At 46.6% G+C, this 11,772-nt stretch overlaps 1 protein-coding gene across 1 annotated transcript; it reads left to right on the plus strand.

Moving 5' to 3' along the window:
• The first annotated feature begins 75 nt into the window (after positions 1 to 75).
• SNRPD3 (small nuclear ribonucleoprotein D3 polypeptide) lies at positions 76 to 3,683 on the plus strand. Its single transcript, XM_071445618.1, has 4 exons — positions 76 to 211; positions 766 to 915; positions 1,522 to 1,714; positions 2,539 to 3,683. The coding sequence occupies exons 2-4, from the start codon at positions 790 to 792 to the stop codon at positions 2,598 to 2,600; spliced, it is 381 nt and encodes a 126-aa protein (XP_071301719.1). The 5' UTR covers positions 76 to 211; positions 766 to 789; the 3' UTR covers positions 2,601 to 3,683.
• Positions 3,684 to 11,772: the final 8,089 nt, after the last annotated feature.

Raw genomic sequence — 11,772 nt, forward strand, 5'->3', positions numbered from 1 at the left:
GCGGCGGGGCGTGCGGGCGGGTAAGGGCATGACACGGCGGGCGAGGGACGCGCAGCCCTGCCCCGGAGCCGGGGCACCGCGGGGCTGCCGGGCTGGCCCCGGGCGGGAGCGGACGGGACGAGGCCGCACCGCCCCCCGCGCTCGTTCCGGTTCCGGCGCGCGGAGCAGGGCGGGAGGCGGCGGAGGCCATTAGGGGAGAGCGGCGCGGGCGGTGAGTGCGGCCCGGGGCTCCCCGCTCCTTGTGGGGCTCTGGGCTCCCTGTGGGGCACCCTCGCTCCATGGCCGTTCTGGGGAGGTGCCCGGGCGGTGCCGCATCCCCTGAGGGGCCGGAGGGGGTCGGGTCGGAGCGTCGCGGTTCGGTGCGGTGTGGGAGGGCTGGGGTGGCCCCGGCTCCCTCACGAAAGGGCCCGGGGCTTGGCGCTGCGCCCCCGAGCGCGGCCGCGCTGCCCGCGGGGCTCGCAGGGGCCGTACCGCTATGGGATCCACCTGGGGCCCTTCCCGTGGAGGTATGAGTAACCATTCGTTTGTAGTCCTTAAAAGTGAATTTCCCAGAAGAGACCTGGAAAAGACTGGCTGCTGATGTTTAACGTCTACATGGGCACGTCTCTAGAGAAGTGTTATTGATGCATAGTCAAAACACATGTTGTGTTAAAAATGTGAGAAAATTGGTTCTTCACACTACTGGAAGGGATGATGGATTGTGTAATTGGAGCTTATTCTGCATCTTTCTTTGTAATAAAAGCTTTTGTTTTCCTTGTGCCTCAGGTGTAGAGCCACAGCACTGCAGCCATGTCGATTGGAGTGCCAATCAAGGTCCTGCATGAGGCCGAGGGCCACATCGTGACCTGCGAGACCAACACAGGAGAAGTTTATCGAGGCAAACTTATTGAAGCTGAGGACAACATGAATTGTCAGGTATCTTTTGTTTCACAAGGATGGAGGGAAGGTTGGCTGATCTGGGCCTCAGAAGGCTGAAAACTCGATTAAAAGATTGTTGCTTTTAGTTCTGGGATTAAAATCAAAAACTGTACTGATGCTGTTTTGTGCTGTGGTGAAGTGGATTCAGCGTTACAGAATGCTCCAAAGAGGCCAGAGCTTATTTCCAGTTTCAGAGTAGGATTGGGCATCCCTGTCAGTAGGATCAGAGATTTTAAGAGTCTGTCTTGTGAACAGTGTTTTTCCAGAGTTCTTTGTTTAAAGTCACTGAGTGTAAGAATAAAACCCCCTTGATTTAAGAATCTGAAGCTTATTTAATGCAATTGCTGTAGTCATTCCAAGAGGGCCTAACTTTGACTTCAGGCAAGTGCTCATTGAAATCAAAATGCTTCCCTAATAGTTAGTACTAAAATAGCTTTATTAAAACTATTTGCATATAAGAAAACAAAAATAATGATGCTGATAAAGCTAATTCGTAAACTGGTGGGAAAGCAAAAGTCCTGGGTGTGTGTGAATGAGTTCTGCCATGATGCCTTGTGTCACAGCTGAGGCCTGTCTGAGCACTGACTGATTTTTCCCTTCCAGATGTCCAACATAACAGTGACATACAGAGATGGACGGGTGGCACAGCTCGAGCAGGTGTACATCAGGGGCAGCAAGATACGGTTTCTCATCTTACCAGATATGTTAAAGAATGCTCCTATGCTAAAGAGCATGAAGAATAAAAACCAGGGTTCTGGAGCTGGGCGAGGGAAAGCAGCTATTCTCAAAGCTCAAGGTATGTACAGGTTGTTCATGGTCCCTCCCCCTATTTTTCTGTAGAACTGAAAAATTCATCTCTGTCACTGAGGAGATTAAGCAGTAAGAAGTTAAAAGATTACTGGTTCATCCAGTGTTTTTCTGAATGTTTTATCTTACAGTGAGAGTCAAGACTCAAATTGTCCCAATTACCTGAATGTGTAGTATTGATGCTACAGTAATTTAGAGGTAGTGAGTAGTCTTGTTAAACAGAGCCTTTCTGTCAAACTTAAGAGTTCTGTTTTCCTGCAATTGTGGCCACCAGCTTTTGAATTGCTTAGGGTAGGATTCAGGTGTTCTTGTTGAGCTGTTGTAGGAAAACAGCTTTAGTTACAAAGCTACTGGGAAGCTGTAATTATTACCTTTTCTGTAGTTACTCTCATTTGTGCCTTCCTCAGGGGATCCTCTGGTTCTTAGGTAGTTGAGTAACAGTCATGTGCCACAAAGTCCCTGCTGAACTTCAGTATTCAGTAACGTTTGTGTGGGGGAGTAACTTAGTGAGTAGTGTTACAAAACCTTGCAAGAGCGTGGGGTTCCAAATCTCTTGGGTGACACAGATTTGTGTGTCAGAAGGAACATGAGATGTGTGAATACCTGCTGCAGTTGTTCTGAGGAGCCAGACTGTGGGACCATGAGGTTCTGGTTCTTCTCACAGAACACTTTGTGCTCTCACATCACTTCCTGAGCATTTCCTTGCTTCTGAGCAAGAGACCTTGAGTTTTGTTGATGTTTTGCTTGTCAGTTGTTGAGATAAATATGCAGGTATGTCAAATTCATATCATCCCTGATGTTTTCTTTCTTCAGTGGCTGCAAGAGGAAGAGGCCGTGGTATGGGCCGTGGCAACATCTTCCAGAAGCGAAGATAATTTTGGTCTTGGCCAAATTGCTTTTTTTATTAGGGATGTTAACTTGACTTTGTGTGCATTGGTATCAGCTTTGTTTAATAAATGTTTCTGACAAAAACTCGTCTGCTCTTACCTGACAGGACAATTCTTGGGCAAATACGCTGTAGGTTGATTTCACACTCAAGCCAGCTTTGGAAAATAGTGGACTTTGTTATATCTAGTTTTGACCACTTTGTGTGATACATTGGTTTTTGAAGATCATTATGTTTCCTTTTTCTTGTTTAGTCCTGCTGTCATTTATCCTCTAAAGAATTAGAAGGCATTCTTAATGAAGAATTTTAAGTCATACATTATAAAGTCTTATTAGCAGCTGCATTTATGGAAAATACAGCAAAACAGGGCAGCTTCCTGAGAAGCAGAGCACTGTGTTCTTTAGCTTTATATGGACCTACAGTAGATAGAGGTCCATCTGTATTGAACTTGTATTCTTGCATTTCTTATCTTTCTCTTTGGATATGGGGAGAATTTTTCATTAGGAACACACAACTTTGATAGCCTGAATCTATATTTGCAGTGAAAAAAATCTATTCTGACTTTCTTAGCAGCTTTTCCCTGTGTCTGGGAAAAGATGACAGAATATAAAATAAGCATTTTCCAGGATAAGTTTGAAATGCTTTGTAGATTTGAGAGGCAGTGCAGGTGTATGAGGAAAGTTTTATAAATAGTTATCCATTAAACACAACTCAATGCAAATGCTGATTTTTGAACAAAGCTCACTATCAGCTTCAACTTTTGATCTTATTATCTATACACAGTTGTGTATAGATCAGCTGATCTGCAGGAAGCCAAATTAGTTGTAACTTCATGGAAGTGTAGCATGGCTGTTTTTTCTGACTTAAATGGTTGAAATGTTTCAATGTAACCCTTGTGTACCTAATCACATACTTGCATAGGGTCAATTACCAGTCTGTACTCACACAAAAGAGCTGCTCTTGCTTTTCTGCCTGGATGCTGTGAAGACTCTCCCTTGTGTGCAGACAGGAAAGTTGAACTAATGTATTAACTTGTTGAATTGTGTGTAAATAAAGCTGTATTTGATCTCCAGGGAAAGCCCTGATGCATCTTCTTCTGGGTGGTAGTGATCCTAAATATTTGCAATGGAAAACCTCCTTAGAATTTGTGTAAGGGATACTTGAGCTTAACTCTGAAAGCATTGTAGTGTCACCTTGCACCTCTAATGAGGAATGTGTCCAAACGATGGCAGTCCTCACAAGCAGGGACCATTTCCACTGGTGCTGGCTGGCTCACCTCTTTTTAAAAGTTCCTGTTCTTCTTGAGCAATGCCAAGCTGCTGTTCTCTCAGGAGCACTGGATGTGCCATTCAGCAGCACTGAGGGTGGGGGACAACCACGAATTTTGGAGAGAAACAGTAACTTTCCTCAGAAGGTTTGATGGAACAAACTGTATCTGCTTTAAGAAGTTTGCAGTAACTTCTCTAATGCATATCAGCTTTGAAGATGATACTGGATTTTGCATAAAGAAAAAGCTTTGCACTGTGGCCTCAGGTTGAGGCTGAGTCTAGGATGAACTCTTCAGAAAGATACTGTGAATTTAGTGTTAAAAATGTGGGAGTTTCACACTGGTAGGAAAGTCTCAGCCAAGACAAACATCACTTAGCAATTTCTGACTGGAGTAACTGGAATGCTAGTTTGTTACAGGCTGCTTTCCAGAGCCTTCCTGTGCTGTGTGTATTACTACAGTGTAAGAAATCAAAATTTCCTTCTCACAGACCAGGTCTCACCCACTAGATGGCTCTGTTGGGAAGAGAATGAAGCTCAAGAAACCAGAACCCTCTGGAAAAGAAAAATGCAAGAAATGTGACTTCTGCTATAAAGTCCATAAACTCAAGGGCTATTATAAACTAGCATGAAAATACTCACCTTATTTTCTTTCTTCAGTGTTCCTGAGTGCTGGCTTCCTACATGGCTGAGTTATTCCAGCTGCTGATTGATGCTGTGTTTCCCTGGTACTTGGCTAAGTGGGCAAATGCACTTAGATAATGCAGATTCCTCAGTGCAGTAACTTAAGCAATCTATTTCCCTGGGATGGCAGATACTAAGGAGAGATGCAGCTGTTTTTAACATCTGTACTTATTTGTCACTTTTTTAAAATCCCAGATTGCAGCATTTCTTTTCATTCTTTGCCATCCCACTGTGTGTGGGCTTATAAATCTCATGCTCTTCAGTGGGTTCAGGGCTCTCCACAGTTTCCTGCTTTTGGCAGAGAGAGACAAGCACTGGCCTAAAGCCTTGTTCCAAACTTGCCCCTTTGATAACACCAGTGCAGGTGCCTTTGAATTATGGTAGGACAGAGAAGTCTGTACTGTAGGTGTCCAAAATGGTGTGTGGAGAGGTGCAGGTGGAAATTCACCTGGTCTTCCAGGGTCAAAACCACACTTGTGCTCTTGTATGAAAACAAGGCATAACATCAGAGAAAAGTTCAAGAAAGTACCACTTGAAAAAAATTCCTTTGCACAGAACTGTAGGATCTTTCCCCGGCCACGTGCTTTCGTCCCATACATGTGCAGCTCTTCTCTCCAGGTATGTCTAACTTGTATTTGATCCTACAATTGTACTTTTCTTTAGTTCATTTTTCAATGCTCTTCAGAAAACCTCTTCTAGAAGGGCAGAATGGAGCAGGAAATGTGAATTTCTGGTGCTGGTAGTCAGGATAACTGTCCAGTCTGTATCTCTTTGCTGTTTGAGCTTTACAATGAGCTTTCCTGTAAAATAGATGTGTCCTATTTCTTTTGCCAGTAAAATGTGAGCAAGGGTGGAAGACTGATGTCCCAGTGGACCAGTGGTTTGGTAAGGTAGCAATGGATGGAATTCTGAGGTCTACAAGAAAGTGTCAGTGATTCAGTTGTTTATTTCTCAGGCAAGGGTCAAATGTGGGGAAAGAGTTCTCCCAGGGATCTTTGTTATTTCCATCCTGACAGAAGCAAAAATTTAGATCTGGACTTGCACCTGATTGCAGCCAAACTGATTTCAGACAGACCTGATCTTCCTCCTCCAACATTAGATAAAACTTTACAGGACCCTCCTGCCTTCAGAGACTCTTTGGAAGGAAATACAGATACCACTTTAAAAGCATGGTCATGGAACAGCCTTGAAGAGGTGCTGATGGGTGAGTGTGTGCAGATCGTTTTGCAAATGAGAGGAGGCTTCACCTGCTCACACCTGCAGACAGGAGAGCTGCCAGGTGACTGCAGTGGGCTGAAGTAGCCAAAGCACTGCCTGTCTGCAAGTATTTTCCAGGTCAAGCTGTGTTTTGACTGCTCCAGGTGTCCTTTTGTTGCCTAGACCTGTAATGAGAGCTCTGGATAGAGTCAAGAGTATTTTGGAGGTGGTGAATAAGAACGTGCCACCCTTCCCTGCTCATGGTCACTGTTCCTCACAGACCAGGGTGTGGGATTATTTCACTCCTGGAGTTAGTTCTGACATTAGTGTGCAGTATGAGTAGTAGGTTTGGGGTGGGTTTATGCCACTTAATTCAGACGTTTAATGAGAAAAGTATTTGGGGTTTGTGTGTGAGTTGCTTGTTCCTAGTAGACAGGCTGTTATTCCTGGCACAGCACCAGTCATTGCATAAGCAAGTATTGTGCAGCCTTCTGCTGCTCAGCAGAGACTATCAGAGCCTATGAAAAGTGGAGATTTTCCAGCATCATTAATTCAAGGGAGAATGCTGAAGCCCTGGCAAAGAAACAGATTGTATCCAGAAGATGTGTAGTTATGCTGGGAGAAATGAAAAGAATTGCAGAAAAACACTATCATTGTTCTTTTGTTTGGTGAACTGCTTGCAGTGAGCATTTAATTTGTTCTTCATTTTCCCTTGCTTGGGGACTTAAAATCTGTTGTGTGGTTGGGGGTTTGCCCTAATTCCAGCTCACTGGAGAGATGCTGGTACATCAAATCCAGAGCAAGCTACTGCTTGTGAGGCAAAACTTCTTACATTTTGTCCCTTGGTGGCTAAAATGTTAATAGGGAGTGCAGCCCACAGCCTCAGAGAGGTTTTGGAACACTGCAGCTGATGGCCCTCAGCAGACATGCAGTGAAGCTGATATTGTGACAATACACAGACCCATGTAGTGGCATTTTAGAATGTTTATTGATATCTTTACACTCCCCTAAAATCTCAAGTAAACTGTAGGGTGAATAGGGTTTTTTCCCTGACACCATAGCCAGCTGAGACACAGAACTGGCATGTGGAGATTTTCACTTTTCTCTACCAAAGAGGTGTTGCTGTTTGTTGCTTCATGATCAGATGAGCTCCTTTCTGTCTCATGTCTGAAACAGCTCCACAACAAGCCTGTTTTTGCAAAGCTCAGCCAAAAGTCAGTGTTGTTCCCCTTGAAGAGCACTATATCAAAGGGCACATCAGATGCATGCTCAGAACCAGACAGGAGTGTGTCACTTGCCTGCAGTCTTGTTCACCTCATGCTTTTGAGGGCAGCTTGGAGGTGGCAGCAGAAGTGCCATGGTCTGGGGAAAGGAGTGGCTACACTTAGAGGAAATGTTGCTTCTTCCTTTTCTCTTGGTACTTGTTAGCATTGGCTTTGTTTTGCCTTTTCACTGCAACCTTTCTTTTTTCTTTTCCAGTTAATGATCCAAATTTGACATGGAGAAAGTGGATGAAGCTCTGGGGAACTCATTAGAGGCTTTTCATGTCAGAATTGGACTCCAAATACATGAAGTCTAATCCTGAACCTGGGCAGAGATTTATACCATGGGACATGCTGAAGTTTCTGGCTGGAGGGTTTCTTCTTGAGAGGGTCCATGTAGGAGATCTCACTTTATCTCCATGGCCTCATTTGAGCCTGGCTGTTACTGGCCCTGCACCCCTGGCTGAGCTGCACACCCTGGGAAGGAGCTCTGGGGGTGCATCCTCCTGTCCTGCTTGCAAGAGCCAAGTGTTCACCCAGCTCCAGAGCACCTGGCCTGGTGCTAGCAGGAGCTTTGGGGCTGTCAGTGGCACTGTAGAACACTGGGATTCATACTGGAGCTGAGGGATGGGCCAGTCCAGGGCTGAGACCCAGGCAAGGGGACCTGGAGACACTCTGGGCTGTTGTCTCTGGGTATCTGGTTACACATCACATCTGTTTCTTTGGTCTCCACTTGGCTCTCTTGCCATTGCAGTTTCTGAAAAACTAAAACCCCAAAGAACTGTTGGTAAAATGAGTGGATGGGTTGTGACTTGCTCAGTTTTTCAGTTGCAGCAGAGTTCAGACAAAGGTGCACACATCAAACTGTTGGCTCTGCAAACCAAAAGATTTCAGGGGATCAAGAACAAAGCTCTGCTCAGAAGTCTGACATTGAAACTCAAAGGCAGCTGCCTCTGCTAGTCTGGGAAAGAGCCTTTTTCCCATACTTTGTGCCATGTTTTTGCTGTTGAGACACCATGTATTTCAGGGGAATTACACAGGTTAAATAAGGCCCACATCATTTTTGATAGCGCTTCAAATGCTTCCCATCATTGTGTCCAATGTGGGGCAGATCGACACAAAATGGACTGGGAGGAATAATCCTCCCAGAAGCTGAGGAACTGGCTGGTGAGAAAGCAGGGAAGTGCCTCTCTTCCACCTTTGTGACACACCCTGCATGCAAGCAGAATGAACCTGCTGCTCCTGTGGGAGGAAATGTCAGTGCCGTTGTGGCTCACTTGCTTTTGAGGCCCATTTGGATGCAGCAGGGGGAGTGCTGGCCTTTGGGAAAAGGAGTAAATGGAGTAAAAGCTGTCTTTCCTCTGATCTCTTCTGCTGGAGAACAGTTCCTGTGTGGTTATTGTGTTTAGTGGTTGTTCTGGTTTTGAATCAGCATCACTGGACTGGGATCCTGTCAGATCTGAGAGGAGCAGCAGAGGGTCAGCAAGTACTTGGTGTCTCAAAGTGGATCAAGAGGCAGTCCTGGCCTTCTGGAGCACTGGCCTCAGCCAGCAGTGTTCCTGTTTTGTTTTGTCAAGTGCCCCTTGGCAGCCTTAAACCAGCATCTATGCTGAGAGCACCTGCTTAAGGCCAGTAAACTGTAAACCAGGTTCTCTTGTCTATGGATAATGTCCCCAGCTGGGGTGGCTGGGCTTCCTGCCAGCTGCCCTTGGAGGCTTTTCCATGCAGGGACTGCAAGTGAGTTTGTATTGAGGCACTTTGCCTCTTCCAAGCTTTGAGTCACGTCCTCTGGTAGGGAGCAGAGCAATCTCTAAAGGCAATGTTTAATCTTCTCTTGTTTATTTTCTTAAGATGAAACAATTTATATTTTTGACATCTTTGTCAGCAGCTGTCCACTAAGGAGCTTGTCAGCCTGCCCCAAACAGTGCAAACTCCTTTATCTTCCTAGTGCTTGTGATGAGAAATGAATTAGAAGTTGAGAAAAGAGCCTTGGCGGTGCAAAAGAAAGGGGCCTTGACAGGTTTTGAAGTGTGTGAAATAAAAAATAGATTAGACAAGCCTGTGCTTCCAGCTGCTTTTTGCATCCTTACCTCAACAAAATAATTACCACTTATTTAGGCAGAGTCACTGAAGTGAGGGAGGCTTTTGCTGAGCTCAGTGCTCAGTATATTGCTGCCTGGAGCATGCCAAGATGCTTACCTGGGTTTTGTGGTCAGAAGCTGAGGTAAAATACAGGATGGAGTTGCAAGGTAGGTGTTGTCCTCCTAGGCAGGGAGAGCACAAGTGCTTTTCTGTTGGAGTAACTGTTCCTTCTTCCCTCCCAGGCACCAATGGCCTCATTAGCTGTGGTGGTGTTTGTTATCTCCACATGTGATAAGAGATAAGGGCTGGGCTTTGCAGGCTGGTGCTGCTGGAGCTCTCTGCTGCACCAGCATCTTCAAGGGATGCTTTACACCTGGTGACCTCTCCTTCCAGCTCACTGCTGCTGAACAGTGTGCTCAAATGTCCCACAGAGCTGTGGTGAGGCTGATCACCTGCCTGGGGTGGGGAAGGGCTGTGGTACCATCTGTGCAGCTGCACCTTCAGCTTCCAGGTCCCATCCCAGGCTGACCATCTGCAGCCTGCACACAGAGGGAGGCTGGCAAACTGAAAATGGTGGACAGAGAGGCTGGTGTCTGAGTCTTGGTACTGAGTGCTGCTCTAAACACCTGAGATTGTAGCAAGTACCTCCTGAGGAGAGTCTTGAATGCTGCTGTGTCACCTGACAGGCTCACTGCAGGGCAGGTGTCCCCTGATTTAGCATCATAACTAAGCTGGTCCCTCTGGCTATCTGTGAGGAGACCTGAATTAGCAGCTCATCCCTTTAATACCCTTTGAGAGCCCTGAGCCTTCTCATTCAGTGCAAGGAAAGGCTCATTTCAGTTGTGTCATCCTCTCTGGTTGGTGAACTCAGCTTTTATGAAAATTGCAGATTGGGAGCTTCTAGGTCTGCTCCTTGAGCATGCACCTCATCTGTAGGGGGCCCAGGAGCACTTCCCAGCTTTGGGAAGAGCTGGATGCACTGTGCTGCCCAGAGCCCCTCTCCTATCCATGGGATCAGGGAGTAGCTGGGTGTGCTGGGATTGTTTCTGCTGAGTTACAGCCCATCAGAATTCATCCAAGAAGCAGTGGCAGCACTTTGTAATTTGCATTTTCACACATTTATTCACAACCAGTTCTCCATGGGGAGCTTTCTGTGGCAAAGCAACCAAGTGCATATAGAGGAATAAACATGCATGCCCCAGCTGCTCAGCTGAACCCCTGTGTTTCCTGCTTTATCTCCAGATCCTGGAGCTGCCAACTGGCAGGTGGCATGGCCAGAGATTGGCACAGAATTCCCCTGCAAGGGGCTGAATGTCTCATCCCTGTCCTGCTGGGCAGCAGAGCTCAGACTGAAAGCACAGCTTTGGGCAGGGCTGGAAGCAGGCAGGGCTGAGCCAGGGGCTCTGCAGGAAGAGCTGTGTCAGGGGTGCACTGCACACTGAGGGTCTCACCTCATTTCAGGGGGTGCTGCTGCTATGGAAAAGCTGTGAAGATGCCTTGATGCAGAGCCCTAGGGGGACAGTGCTCAGAGCCAAAGACCAAATGTTCAGCAGCACTGCTGCCTCTTTGGAGATTTGCACTGGCTCACCAGGCAGCTCCAAGCCTTCATTTAAATGCTTTGTGCCCGAGTTTTCTTCTTGGCACAGAGCAGAGTGCTGCTCTGCTTAGACTGTAAGAGTTTAAACAGATCTTGCTGACATCTGAAATACTTTCCATTTTTGCTGAAAGGTATTTTGGAAGGAAAAGAAAAAAATAATACCATCTCTTCCATAGCAGGGAAGGGAAGGAAGGGCTGAGCCTGGAGATGGTGGTAAATGGAGCTGCAGCCAGCTGGGGCTGTCACTGGTGGCTTCCCCAGGGCTCAGTAGTGGGGCCAGTTCTGTTTAATGTCTTTATTGATCATCTGGATGGGGGACTGAGGGCATCCTCAGGTGAATTCACAGGTGACACCGAGTTGGGTGGAAATGTTGATCTGCTGGAGGGTAGGAAGGCTCTGCAGAAGGGTTTGGGCAGGCTGAATTTGATGGTCCAAGGACAATTGTTTGAGGTCCAACAAGTGCCAAGTTCTGCACCTGGGTCTCAGCAATCCCAAACACGACTCCAGGCTTGGGGAAGAGCAGCTGGAAGGCTGCTGAGTGGAAAAGGCCAGTGGCATCCTGGCTTGTGTATGTGTGGCCAGCAGGACTGGGCTGTAAAGCATTGAACAGGTCACCCAGGGCAGTGGTTGAGTCACCATCCTTGGAATTATGGAAAAGAGGTGCAGCTGTGGCACTCAGGGGTGTGGTCTAGTGGGGGGTTTGGCAGTGCTGGGTTAATATTTGGACTCAACGACCTCAAAGGTCCTTCCCAACTGAACCAATTCTATGATTCTTTAAGATACTACACTGAGAAGGGAAAAATGAGTTGTGAGAAGAGAGCAGGTGGTGACCTTTGTGCAGGTTAATGTGAAGGTTATGAGGTCCTGCACCTGTGACTGGAATGCAGATAGGACTGGGTCCAGCATTTGCTGTGTCAGATTGTAATGCTCAGCACAGTGTCCAATCCCACCTTTCTTCCTCAGCAAACTGGTTTTATTTAGGGCTTTTGGTGGTTGATCAGAGACACCAATACCTTCCAGTGTCCTCACACTCTTGGTCCAAAGGGAATAGATCCCTTGAAAAATATCACCAA

Source organism: Agelaius tricolor, unplaced genomic scaffold (genome assembly GCF_023055355.1).
Source record: "Agelaius tricolor isolate 1412-34295 unplaced genomic scaffold, bAgeTri1.0.p SCAF_20, whole genome shotgun sequence".
Taxonomy (NCBI): Eukaryota; Metazoa; Chordata; class Aves; order Passeriformes; family Icteridae; genus Agelaius; species Agelaius tricolor.

What these genes read in the sequence shown, in the direction of transcription:
- SNRPD3 (XM_071445618.1), top strand. Translation starts at nt 790, where the DNA reads ATGTCGATTGGAGTGCCAATCAAGGTCCTGCATGAGGCCGAGGGCCAC. An exon ending in AGGACAACATGAATTGTCAG is followed by an intron (nt 916 to 1,521) that starts GTATCTTTTGTT and finishes TTTCCCTTCCAG; the next exon opens with ATGTCCAACATAACAGTGAC. An exon ending in AGCTATTCTCAAAGCTCAAG is followed by an intron (nt 1,715 to 2,538) that starts GTATGTACAGGT and finishes TTCTTTCTTCAG; the next exon opens with TGGCTGCAAGAGGAAGAGGC.